Source organism: Henckelia pumila, chromosome 4 (assembly GCF_033568475.1).
Source record: "Henckelia pumila isolate YLH828 chromosome 4, ASM3356847v2, whole genome shotgun sequence".
Classification (NCBI taxonomy): domain Eukaryota; kingdom Viridiplantae; phylum Streptophyta; class Magnoliopsida; order Lamiales; family Gesneriaceae; genus Henckelia; species Henckelia pumila.
The window spans coordinates 5,760,809-5,775,271 of record NC_133123.1 but is presented as its reverse complement, the minus strand read 5'-3'; the positions used below and the strand labels follow the sequence as shown (position 1 = coordinate 5,775,271).

Sequence of the window (14,463 nt, the reverse complement as noted above, 5' to 3'; positions counted from 1 at the left end):
ACAGTTATGTGTTGGAATTGCCCATAGTTGAGTTGCCTATAGTTAGGTCTTCCATTAATATCTACACGCTTCAGATGTTCATTCATGGGCGTGTGACGGTGTGTTAAGATTTTCACATCGGTTGGGAGAGTTCAATAAATAGACAAGGACAACTTTTAGCCCTTGAGCTAGCTTTTGGGGTTGAGTGTACGTTAAGTCGAAGACCACCAACGTTAACATGATATCAGATCTCAGATATACTGTTATGTGTTGGACTGCCCACAGTTGGGTCACCCGTTGATGTCTACAAGTGCTGGGGTGTAATAATTATCCCTCTCGGTAGAGCGATCGAATCATAGTGCTTGGGCTGCTGCGCGGTTTAAAAGATTTGAGTTGCACCATTACCACCAGCTATAACTTTTGATAAAGTGGCAAGCGCTCGGTCGTACAATTGGTATCAAAGCCAAGGTAACGGGTTCGATTCTCATTGATTACAAAGAGTGCAATTCTTGGGAGGGAGATTGTTGAGGTGCAATAATTGTCCCTGCTCGTAGAGCAATCGAACCATGACGCTTGTGCTGCTGTGAGATTTAAAAAATTTGAGTTGCACCATTACCACCATCTATAGCTTTTTGTAAAGCGACAAGTGCTTGGTCCTACACCAAGCTCTAGTCGTTTTATTCCTTGGCGTGTAAGAGATGTGTTAAGATGTCTTATGTCGATAAGATAGAGTTTCCGGGAGTTTCATATAAAAAAAAACAAAAAAAAAAACACTCTGATCCCCCCCATGAACTAGCTTTTGGAGTTGAGTTAGATCCAAGTCCATCATCTTTAATCTAATCCATAATTTATAAGATATTCAATCTCTGAAAACCCGAATCTAGGTAGACTGAATAAGGTAAGCTGATTTGAGGTAAATTGAACCGATGTGAACTGAGCTGACCAGTTGACCAAGATCAGTCCAATAGCTAGACTGAAATTCCAGAAGACAGTTACTCCAAAGTTGTAACTGACACATTAACTCGAAATTATGGCAGTTAAGGGCAATAAATAGGAAGCTTACAAGTTAGAATTCTGCTTATAAATAACAGGCAGATTTTTTATACAAAGTTTCACAAAATCCTGAGAAAAAAACACAGTATTACTAGAATTAAAGCATTCGGTTAATGAAGTTCAGTTGAGCGTTAAGTTGGGCAAGTGAAGAAAGAAACTGCAAGACAATCGAAATTCAGTTTAGCAATCTATGGTAAGTGGGCGTTTTAAGTACCGAATTTCTGTTTATATGTTTTAAAATTGATTCCAGCGTGTTATTGAATTCAAAATCCTGATTTTACGAAAACTGAACTACTGATTAGTGATGCATTGAATCTTGTGAATTAGTGGTAGGAATACGTATTCTAAATACTACCGATTACTGATTATTGATTACTGGCCTCATCCTTTAGAGGTTAACATATAAGGGACTGATATAAGTTAACCAAGAATTCATAATACATTTTAGTTCATAAAACCGACTTATGTCATTACTGATGAATAACGAATTTATTTTTTGTTTTATTCTATTTGGAGATATTTATGTATATGAAACTACTGTTAAAATGATTTTAAAAGCTAGCATGATTTTTCACATTTAATGAGTGACAACCATATCACTCACCAGCTTAAAACCATCTCAGATAAGAACGAGAAAGAACTGGATGAAGATGAGAAAATTTAGTTTTGGGGCTGGTGAAGAAGAAGACCGATTAGATTTATTTTCTGTCCGCTGTGTTAAGACTCTGTTATTGATCAGTTATGGATCGAATTATGTTATTTGTTTATGAATTGTATAGACACTATAAATTCAGTTTATGAATGACAATGCATTTTTGTTTTCATGAATGAATAGACTAGAATTTGAGTTTCTGAAAATCGAGGCTTGTTGTTTAATGTGAAAATATTATATAATGCCGATGTAAACCAGGCTCAGTTTTAGGGCATCACACAATCCATACAACCATCCTACATATAATAATAATAAAGTTCCATGAGATTCAAATATTCGATCGAGAAGAGCTAAAATCTAATTATAATTAAACAATTATTTTTAATGAGTTCGTTCCTTTTTAAACATAAAACTTTTTTAATTCGATGTCTATAAAAATGTGGTATTTCAAAAATCTGCTACATACAATAATTTTATGGAAAATAATTCACAGTTTTTGGTAGCATCGGGGTGGGCGTCGGTTCGGGTAGCATCGGGTTCGGATAGGTTAGGTCGAGCACCCGATACGTCGAGTAGCAAATTTCACTACCTGAAGTCAATCCAAAAATGGGCATAGCCGATATTTTCGGGTAGTGTCGGGTACCCGCAAGTTAGGTACCAGAACTTAAATTTGAAATTTGAATCAGCCCTCAACAATGTCAAAGCAAAAGCAACAAAGATGCAAATTGATAAATAAAGAATGTATAATCTAAATAGCATTTCGAAAAAGCCACAAAAAAGATTCAAAATGTGATACCAACGGTCCATTGTCCATTCATGCTAGCTTTCTTATTGGACTTACTCGGTTACTCCTAAAAAATTTCTTAAAAAATTTAAATTATCACTAAATGAATACAAAAAATAAAGTAATTATAATTTATAACCCAAAAAATCTAGAGAAAGAAATAGAAAACCGTTTTGCTCAAGGTTTTGTTCTTCTTCGTGAGAGGTCGGGTGCTAGACTAGGTTTAGTTCACTCGCGAGAGTAATGGGTTATGTCTGCCATCTTGGTCGAGCACAGTTCGACCGGTAACCAGGTCAAGGAGCCTAATCGTGGCTCGTGGGGAAGAAAGGGAAAGACCTAGCCGACACTCGACAATAGTTTAGAGCCAAAGAAAAAATGAATAAACTATATTAGATTTGGGCAAATGGCAATCTGTCTAGAACGAATGCATAAACGAGATGTGCTGATAACTATGGGCTTTCATTGTATAGTCTCATTGTTAGGAAATCAAAAATCTAAGTTTCGGTTTTTAACAAAGCAACTGTGCACATCAACAGCAGAAGCAGAACTGCAAAACAGAAACAGAAACAGAAGCAGAAGATCTTAACAAAAAATAACAGAAGCAGAAGAGCTTAAAAGAGAAAAGCGAAAGCAGAAGAAGCATTACAACAAAAGCTCTCTCTGAACAAGTTCAAGTTATTAACTAAAGGTCTCTAAACACTGAGTAGACTCAGATTTGCGCAGTCACAGTGTACTTTATTACAGTGAACTAAAAGACAAAAAAACGGTCAGTTATCAACGGATGCATTTGAATCAAAGATGACCGTTATCTTGCACTTATAAATAGAGAACACAGCCAACAGAAAAATACATCGGCTCACAAGAACTCACACCTCTTACAACTTAGCAAAGAGCAATTGAACACTTTCAGTTGTTACATACATACAAGAAGAGTTCGACGCTTACATAGAAGATCATTTACAAAAGCCGAAGAACACTAGCTAGCACACACATATAGACATGTTAGATCTCTTAGGATCACCTTGTGTTACGTGTTGAGTTATATAATCTCTGTAAACTAATCAGTTGATTGAACTGATCAAAACACTTTTGTAAGATCAGTCGAGAACTGATTTGTTGAGTCTAGGAGTCTCAGTTGTAGGCAGCAGGGTAAGTCCTAGCTGAGTTAGGGTGTTGCAAAGGTTGTAATACTCAAAGTCTTCTAGTAGTAGCTTATGATAGAACCAGAAGAAGGATGACGTAGGAGCAGTTGAGTCTCCGAACATCCAGAAATAAACCACCGTATTATTTACTTCTTTATACTCTTGATTATCGGTAAAACAACTGATGCAGTCCAATCTTTGAGTTGACCACTTTTCGCACAAGTATATTTGTTGGTTGACTCTTGGAGATAAAATAGATAGGAGAGTTCAGTGGCTCACACTACTGAACTCACTAACAACAAGTAGCTACTGAAACGACTCGATCCTAATACTACTAAATTTTACCCCAGCAGCAGTAGTATCTCGATCCTGACACCCATATTATATTTTTTAAAAAAAATTAATAAATACGTCGGGTATCCGATACCAGATCGAGTAGCAAAAAACTACCCGACACCAATCCTACTTCCGAAATATCGGGTTCGGTTTCTACAGAACCCGACTTATTAAAAAATTACTTGATCGGGTTGGGTTGGGTCGGGTTGGGTCGGGTCGGGTCGGGTCGGATACCCGAAACCCGACCACAAATTAACGCCCCACCCCTACAAATAACCATGTTAAGTACTTGATGTTTTAAAAACCTAACGAATGTTAATAAAAACACATTGTAAATTTTCCAAACAATCCTATAAACAAAATTTTAAAAACGTATTTATTTGATTTCATCAATGAAGTTTTAAAATTACACATATTTAAAAATTAAATGAAGTTGAATGCGTAACTAAATAATATTCAAATCTAAACAAATTACAAATTTATCAAGCTTGATTAAAAAAAATTCACTTACTTTTACACAGACATTTGGATCAAATTTCATGATATGGCACAGACGCACAGTCCAAAAATATAGGCAAACAAAATTTACATCGACTGCTTACACCAAAAAAAGAAAGGACAACTTAATTAATCGGAGAAGAAGAACTACCAAAAAAATGATGGGATTTTAATCTCCACCGCAGCCACCACAACCACCACCATCACCACAACCACCGCCACCACAGCAACAACCACCGCCACCATCTCCACCTTCATTTCCATTTACAGCGGCTGGAGCCACCTGCGAAGTTTGGGAACCGTCTGGTGCATTGGCACGGCGCTCCATTCTCCGACATGCCGAAATGCAGCAGATTAATATTGCCAACGCACTGATACCGCCACAGACCCATAGGACAACGGCGGAGCCATCAGATCCTTCATTGCTGCAAAACCAGGATTAACTACGCTCATTATAAAATTAGAATTTGGAACCAATATATATATATCATTCAGTACCTGGAGTTATTCATTTTTCCTTGAGAACATTAATTAAGCACATATATTTTATCGTAATTCCACTTTGCAGCAAGAATATATATGAATTAAGCAGGGTTGTCGTCTAGCTAGAAAAATTACGTACAGTCCTTAATTGAATGGGTAATATTATATGTACATGGAGGGCAGAGCCGGTCTTAAGAGAAACAAGGCTCTGAGCGAGTTTAAAACAGAGGGTTCAAATATAATTGAGCTATACAAAATTATCCTTCATTTTGTAATCATGAATTATCTAATAAAAAAAATCACAATAAACTATTCACACTTACAATTAGGTGCAAATTCAATTTATAAATAGTTAATTTAGTTATTCAAAATTAAACTAAAAAAGAAACAATTTTCAAATAGTTATAAAAAATCATGCTTTCAATCTACGAATTTTCAATTCCTACATGAAATTAACAATAAATATTAACATCTAACATGAAGTCAAAATTGAATTGAACGTCTCATAAATCAAATTTTAGTATAATTAGAGGCAGAAAAAATCTCTCAAACAAATCAAGCTAAGAACTCGGGTCTAGGAATGATCACGTAAGGGCGATGTAGAGCGATAACCAACGACAAACAACACTAGAGTGAGAGATGATGAACGGAGCAAAGATTTAATATATATGTTTGGGCGACAAATTTTTTATAGGTTGTGCTCGATAATTTTTCGATTTTCTTTTTTATATTTATAATAATAATTATTATAATATAATAAATATATATTATATATCTTTCAAAAAATTATATTAATAATAAAATGGTGCCCCCACCATGAGTGGGGCTCTGCCTGCCTGGGGCAGGGCCGCCCCTGACAGAGGGTTATACGTTGGGTTACACAATCCCTTCACTTTATTTGGAAAAAATATTTCAAAAATGCATGTAGGATAATAATGTAATTTCAAGTGCATAGTGTAACCCAACGTGTAACCCCTTCGTATACATGTAGCATTAATAAGCAAAAAATTGGAAACATCGTAAGTACGCGTTTCGTGATGTAATTTAGCCATGATAATTGAGTTTGAAGTCCACGCTAAAAGCCAGAAATCTCATGCAAATTAATAATATTATGTAAAAGAGATCATCCGGGGGGAATATATCCGGAATATTGTTAAGTTATATTCTCTTTTTTTAAAATATATATATATCGGGGCCGGGGATTTTTTTAAATCTGCGTGAGTGCCCTAAATACACATGTACGTACGTATATGTCCTCACTGTGCATGCCCTATACTACAAGTTCAAAAAAATCTGGACGCCTCGCCTGTCTCGGATGATTCCTGCTGCAGATCATGTACTGCTCTCTATCATTTATCAATTAATAAAGGTTCCTAAAATCACGGGTCTATGTCTATATATTAGAGGAGGAACGTGATCTATATTTATAATAAAAAAATAATATTTTTAGGATACACGAACTATTGAAAATGACTTAATTGGTACATGATCCAATTAAAACGTCAATTTTATCCTTAATAGGAATTAATATTATATTTATTAATTTTAAAAGAGTAAAATGTATTTTGGTACACGAACTATTGATAAAATGTCATATTGGTACACGAATTATTAAAAATGGCTTAATTGGTACATGATCCAATTAAAAGTTCAATTTTACTCTTAATAGGAATTAATATTATATTGATTAATTTTTAAATATCATATTTATTTAAAAATTAATTATATATATAATGATAAACAATTGTTAAGTCAAATTATACAACAAATATTATAATTTATTGATATGATAAAAATATATATCACCAAAGTCTGTTGATCTTGTATTTAAATGATTGAAACAAACATAATCACCATTTTAGTTTTTCAAAATTTAGTATAAAAATTTTCAACATTAAAGATTAGATCATGAAAAAACAAATATCACAGAAAAAATCACACTCATTATCTCGATTTACGTAGTTCTAATAACCCAAATTTTTTTTACTCGATTTAAAAATTTGTAATTTTATATTTTTTACTCGCACTTAAATTAAATATAAATGAATAAATATTAATTTAATTATATTTTATCGTTATTAAATATATTTTATTCTTGCATATGATTTATTTATTGAGTTTGTAATTTTATTATTATATAATTTATATCAATTTTTTTAAATGGATAATTATTTACATAGATAGCAAAAAATACCATTTTATTTTATATTATTAATATTTTAAAAAATATAAATAATTTATTAATGAGTACAATATAAATATATTATAAAAATATTAAGATACTTATTTCTTATTATTTTTAAATTAATAAAAAATTTAATTGACAATCAATAAAAATTAATTTAAAAAATAAAATGTACACTTAGTTGAAATTTATTATTAAAAATAATTGAACTTAAAATCAATTACTAAAGGATAAATTAGAATTTTTAGTTAAATCATGTACCAATTAAATCATTCTCAATAGTTCGTGTACCAAATTGAAATTTTATATATAGTTTTGTATCAAAATTAATTTTACTCAATTAATTTTTAAATAAATATTATATTTTAAAATTAATAAGTATAATATTAATTTCTATTAAGGGTAAAATTGACCTTTTAATTGGATAATGTACTAATTAACCCATTTTCAAAAGTTCGTATACCAATATGATATTTTACCAATAGTTCGTGTACCAAAATACATTTTACTCATTTATCAATTAATAAAGGTTCCTAAAATCACGGGTCTATGTCTATATATTAGAGGAGGAACATGATCTATATTTATAGTAAAAAAATAATATTTTTAGGATAATTAAAAAATAATAATTTTTATTGATTTGTCGAAATAATATCTATGAAGTTGATTTTAGTTCTAATTGCATAATTGCTTTACTAGCATGATTTTTCTTTGCCGAAGTCATGACTAGGTAATTCGGTGGAGATAGCTCTCGATCGCCTGTTCTATGTAAATTTAAATGCGGAACTTGATTAGAAGTTAGAACATTAATTGTGATCTCTTTTCATTTTTGGTTTACCTCAGGAATGGGGTATCATTAATTTAAAAAAAATTTAATTAATGTTTGAGAAAGCTTCTGTGAAGCATTTTTGTCAGCTTCTATGTAAATTTTAATGGGCAACTTGATTAGAATTCAACCTACGTACTATTATTATTATTATTATTATTATTATTATTATTATTATTATTATATAAAAGATAGAATGTAGTTATTATGAAATCTTAAAATAATATATTATTATGATAGTTAATGTGAAAAAATGTATGTTCGGTTTTGAATATTAACTAAAATTTAGGGCGGGTAATCGTGGAAATTAATCAGATAATTAAAATGATAATTAATTTGAAATGTGATTACCAAATTATTGAGTATAAATAAAAAATTAATTTGTTAAGATGTTTCATATCGATAGGATATATAGAGTTTTTTGGGAGTTTCATATATATAAAAAAAACAACTTTTCTCCCTTGAATTAGTTTTGGTGTTGAGTTAGGTTCAAGCCTATCATTTTTAACATGGTATCAGAGTCAGGTTCCTCCGCTTGTTGGACTAGTTGGGCTACCAGTTCTTCCCATAGTTGGGTCACCCGTTAATGTTTCTACGCTTCAGTCTTTTCAGTTTTGAGCGTGAGAGTGATGTGTCTAGTTACATCGATTGTGTACAATTCCTGGAAGTCCTATTTTTTTTTAGGTTGAGTTAATCCAAGACCATCTATTTTAACATGATATCAGAGACCAGGTTTCACAGTTATGCGTTGGAATTGCCCATAGTTGGGTTACCTATAGTTAGGTCACCCGTTAATATCTCCACACACCAGATGTTCTTTCCTGGTGAGGGCGTGCTGAGATATCCCACATCGGTTGGATAGAGTTTCCAAGAGTCCAATAAATAGACAAGGACAACTCTTACCCCTTGATCTAGCTTTTGAGGTTGAGTTAAGTCGAGGACCACCAACGTTAACATGATATGTGTTGGACCATCTATATTTGGGACACATGTTAATGTCTTCAAGTTTTAGTCGTTTCATTTTTGGTGTGAAAGATGTGTTAAGATGTTTCATATCGATAAGATAGAGTTCCTGGATTTTTATAAAATTAATCTATAGTTGGGACACACGTTAATGTCTCCAAGCTTTAGTCTATAGTTGGGACACACGATAATGTCTCCAAACAATTATAATTAATGATTTCATTCCTTTTTAAACTTGAATTATTTTTAATTCGATGTCGATAAAAAAGTGATATGCTAAATGCTATTTTATGGAAAATAATTCACAGTATTTGGTAATCAAAGTAATTTTTACTTGATTTTTTAAAAACTAAATGAAATTTAATAAAAACACATTGTGAATTTTCCAAACAATCCTATAAAAAAATTTAAAAAAACGTATTTAATCAATGGAAGTTTTAAAATCACGCATATTAAAAAATAAAATGAGGTTGAGTGCGTAACTAAATAATATTCAAATCTAAACAAATTACAAATTTATCAAACTTGAAAAAAAAAAATCAATTACTTTTATACAAACATTTTGGATCAAATTTCATGATATGGCACAGTCCAAAAATTTAGGCAAACAAAATTTACATCGACTGCTTATACTCCAAAAAAAGGAAGGACAACTTAATTAAATGGAGAACATGAACTAAAAATGATGGGATTTTAATCTCCACCACCACAGCCACCACAACCACCACCACCACCATCACCACAACCACCACCGCCACCACAGCAACAAGCACCGCCACCGCCATCATCAATTTGAATCGCAAAATCTATTACAGCCACGGCAGGTTCCGACACATCAATGACCAAGTCTCCATCCTTCTCCGCAGTTCCTGATCCATTTACAGCGGCTGGAGCCACCTGCAAAGTTTGGGAACCGCCGGCTGGTGCATCGGCACGGCGCTCCATTCTCCGACATGCCGAAATGCAGCAAAGTAAGATTGCAAGCGCACTGACACCACCAATGATCCCGAAGGCAAGGGCGGAGTTATCAGATGATCCTTCATTGCTGCAAAAACCGGATTACAAGCTAAGATCGAGTACACTAAACTACGCATGAATATAATATATATCATGATCAAAGAATTTTGGAACAAAATATAAATAGCAATATCATTCAGTACCTGGAGTTATTCATTTTAATTTCCTCACCCTAGCTAGCTATATATGCCTTGAGAACATTAATTAAGCACATATATTATATCCTTAATTCCACTTTGCAACAAGAATATATATATATATATATGAATTAAGCAGGTTGTCTAGCTCTAGCATAGAAAAATTATAACAGTCCTTGAATAAGCAGAAAATTGGAAACATCGTACGTACGCGTTTCGTGATGTAATTTGCCCATGATATACAATTGAGTTTGAAGTCCACGCTAAAAGCCAGAAATCTCATGCAAATTAATAATATTATGTAAAAGAGATCCCGAAGGATTCCGGAATATTGCTAGTTATATTCTCTCTTTAATTAAAATTAAAATATATATCGGGCCGGGGATTTTTTAAATCTGCGTGAATGCCTAAATAAACATGTACGTACGTATATGTCCTCACTGCATGTGTCCTATACTACAAGTTCTAATAAATCTGGACGCCCCTCCTGTCGGATGATTCCTGCAGCTGATCATGTACCGCTCTCTATCATTTATGAATTAAAGCAGTAATTATTATTGAGTCGGTCCGAATAACATCTATAAAGTTTATTTTGGTTTTAATTGCATGATTGTTACACACTTTCACTAGCATGATTTTTCTTTGCCTAAGTCACGACTAGCTGTAATTCGGTCCAGCTCTCGCCTGTTCTATGTAAATGTAAATTTAAAGAGAAAATATTTTTTTTGGTTTATTAACTTTTCCATTTTTTTGTTTTGGTCCATTAACTTTTTAAAATTTTGTTTTGAAACACTAACTTTAAGTTTCGGGTATTTTGGTTCAAACGCTGATGTGGTGTCACGTTCCGGACCCAGGCTCGCGTTTGCGCGACTGCACAATAAGCCCCTATAGCAAGTACTTCATATTCGTCCTCGCTTTACGAAAATGATTAACCCAAGTTGCTATAGAAGTCCATTGTAGCCCATTTTAAATCCATTATAAATCCTTGATTTTTCTCATGTGGGATAGGGGTTTCACAATCACCCCTCCTTCAGAACATGACGTCCTCGTCGTGACCTGACCTCTCGATCCACCAGCACCGGGAATCTAGAGGTGGCTCCTACGGGTTCAAGAGGTGGCTTCCGTCATGTAGCACTTTTCCCCGCAGGTTCAAAAGGTGGCTCTCACGCACGTAGCACTTTGTCCCGCAAAGCACTTATTTCCCGGGGTCTGCCGGTTGGTAACCTGTCTCTGATACCATTCTGTCACGCCTCGGGCCCAGGCCCGCGTTTGCGCGACAATACAATGGGCCCCTATAGCAACTACTTCGTATTCGTCCTCGCTTTACGAAAATGATTAACTCAAGTTACTATAGAAGTACATTGTAGCCCATTTTAAATCCATTTTAAATCCTTGATTTTTCCCATGTCAGATAGGGGTTTCACATGTGGCATCGGAAAATGCTCACGTGACATCGAAAAATGATGATGTGGCAACAGAAAATGCTGACGTGTCTAGCTGTCACGTTAGCAATTGGACCAAAATCACTGAATATTAAAAATTAGTGAACCATAACCAAAATTTGAAAAGTTAATGAAGCAAAACCAAATAATTGAAAACTTATTGGTCCAAAAAAAACATTTCCCCAAATTTAAATGCGCAACTTGATTAGAACATTAATTGTGATCTCTTTTCATTTATGGTTTACCTTAGGAATGGGGTGTCATTAATTTAAAAAATTTTAAATATACAAAATATACAATTATTTGTGAAAAAAAAAAGAAGAGCATATTAATTTTTTCGATGCGCACTTAATTAATTCAAACCTGGAAAGTCTTGCAACTACGAACCAAATTATAACGGACAAGATGATGATTTCATGAGTTGCGAAGCAATTTCTTTCAACTTTCAGCCTCCCTCTATTTCTATATATTTTATAAATAATATTATACAAATATGTTCCCTATCCACAAGACCATGATTGATTCTATAAATTTTGGACGGCATTATACATATTGTAATAAGAATAATTATGATTTGGAACTTATATAAACAATATAAGAGGTACGTACAAAAGTTCCAGTCTTTATATTATATACATGGTAATAATGAACTACACTAATGAACCAAAAATATGTAAGAGTAAGTTCGTTAGTGGTTAATTTTAGAAAGGTAATTAACTACAAAGTACAAACAAAAACTTTGCGTTTAGATTAAAAAGAAACAATTTTTTAAAAGAGTTATGGTATATACAGTTTCTTAATTTAATAATAACGTTTAATTTTTTTTTTTTTATGTAACACTCAATATATACAAACATTATCTCATAAAAAATACAGGTCAAACGAGAGGTGAAGAAAATACTGGATATGGACAGGGACGGAGCTAGGATTTTTAAGTGAGGGGGGCGAATTTAGTATTATGTAATTATTGATTATTAAAAAATTTAAAATATATATATATACATAATAATATAAAAAAATAATTTTGACTCATATCATTGAGAAAGTTTATTAAAATTTTGAAAAAAATTGAATTTCTTTTAAATAAATTTAAAATAAATATTAAATATGTGGTTTCATATTAAATTATGTAAAATTTAAAAACAACTATTTCAAAGTTTTTCAATATTTAAAATACTAAAATTAAAATTTTAATAACTGCAAAGAAAATATCTAACATGCAGATTAAAAATTAAAATAATATGTAATTTTTTTATTTACATGTATATTATATTTAGATAAATTGTTATACTCGATTTTTTAATGTACAATTTCAAACTAAGTAATGATTAAACTTATTATGAAATTTTGAACAAAATATATATAAGTGTAATATCAATGAATAAATGTTAAAACATAAATCTTCCATATTTAATTACAAATTTTACACCTAAAACTTCACGCTTTATAAAATTAAAATTGAAATAGTTAAATTAATCTAATTAATATATCTATGACATACTACATTTATATTATTTTTCAGTTTTTTAGAATAGTAATTATAATTTTAGTAGTTTGATACATTAAAAAATGGATGATTGTACAAGAAATCAGATTAAAAAATATAAATATGTGTTTAAAGGTAACTGTTTTTTATTTGTTAAACCGTTGAATACATTTGTTTCAAAATCTTTGCAATTAAATGTGATTCATATTATTTGAATTTTTGTATTAGAGTTTATTCTTGCGGGATTAATGAAAAATATACATTGATCTCACAAATATAAAAAGAGTTTTTAATTTTTTTTATTTAATTAACTATATATATGATATATATATATATAATATATACAAAAAATTTGTAAAAATTGAGGGCGGGCGTCGGCCCCCCCTCTAGCTCCGTCCCTGGATATGGAATAAAGTAGCTAGGTGCCAAGTTGGTTTTATATGCAGTTATGCACGGCATATTAATTAATGTAAGGTTATTTATTTAAAATCAACAAACGAAACTACCGCGAAAGCTTTGCGATTGAATTTCTCTTGCGACGACCATTGAATATCATTCCTGTCAACTATGGTATACTGATGATGGAATAATTATTTTTTGGATTTAATACTCGGGTGACGCGGGATTGATTTTAATTTATTTGTTTTAGTAAATTGATCGAGGATCGTATCTGTGTTTTTTTACTAATTAGTTTCATTCTCACGTCCTTTTCTTTCATGGATTGATTTATTTAACCTGTAAAACGCGTTATTACATCATATCATTATCGTTTTTTTTTTTTTGGGATAGGATTAATCATTTTATAATTATCAAGAATGAAAGTTTGCAATTACTGTATTTAGAAGGCTAGCTCCTTGCATAGAATCCAGCAGAAATTTTACTAGTCGATCTTAATCTTGCAAATAATGCTATAAACAAATATAAAATTTCGTAATTTTAATTAGAAACAATCAAATTTATGTAAAGAAAATTGTGTATTGATAATTGCCAAATTAGTAAAGAAACTCGCAGATTCATGAAGTTGATCATTTGATGTATAATTATATTTTATTGCATGAGATTTGGGTTAATGGTCACGTGCACGCCATGTGCAAGCCTCGTGCCCATTTTTATGCATCAAAACAATGTATGCATGCAAGTGCATCGCACCTCGACCGACTAGTGTGCTTCACGATTCAAGTTTTTCACCTGATATATATAATTTGGTCATTTGGTGAGCTTACAGAAAATTACACAGTATTGCACGTTTTTTTACCAGAAGTTGGTCCCCCCCTTTTTTGTTGTTTGTAGGCTTCACCTTTTCTGTCTTTATAATATATTCTTATGTAAATTTCTAACAAGGTGAGTTCCTGTTATTAATTAGTAACAATCGACTCTATATATATTCTTCAAATTAGGAGTGAAATTAAGAGTTAATTTCCAACTGTCGTCTTTCGTTACCATTTGGAATGGCTAAAAAGTTAATGCCTAAATGATTTAA

General features: G+C 32.0%; 1 protein-coding gene across 1 annotated transcript; it reads right to left on the bottom strand.

The window, feature by feature from the left end:
- Positions 1-9,594: 9,594 nt before the first annotated feature.
- LOC140860404 (uncharacterized) lies at positions 9,595-10,109 on the bottom strand. The gene is made up of 2 exons (XM_073263421.1): positions 10,062-10,109; positions 9,595-9,946 (listed from the first exon to the last, which is right to left on the bottom strand). Exons 1-2 carry the CDS (start codon positions 10,073-10,075, stop codon positions 9,595-9,597), a joined length of 366 nt encoding a protein of 121 aa, XP_073119522.1. The 5' UTR covers positions 10,076-10,109.
- Positions 10,110-14,463: the final 4,354 nt, after the last annotated feature.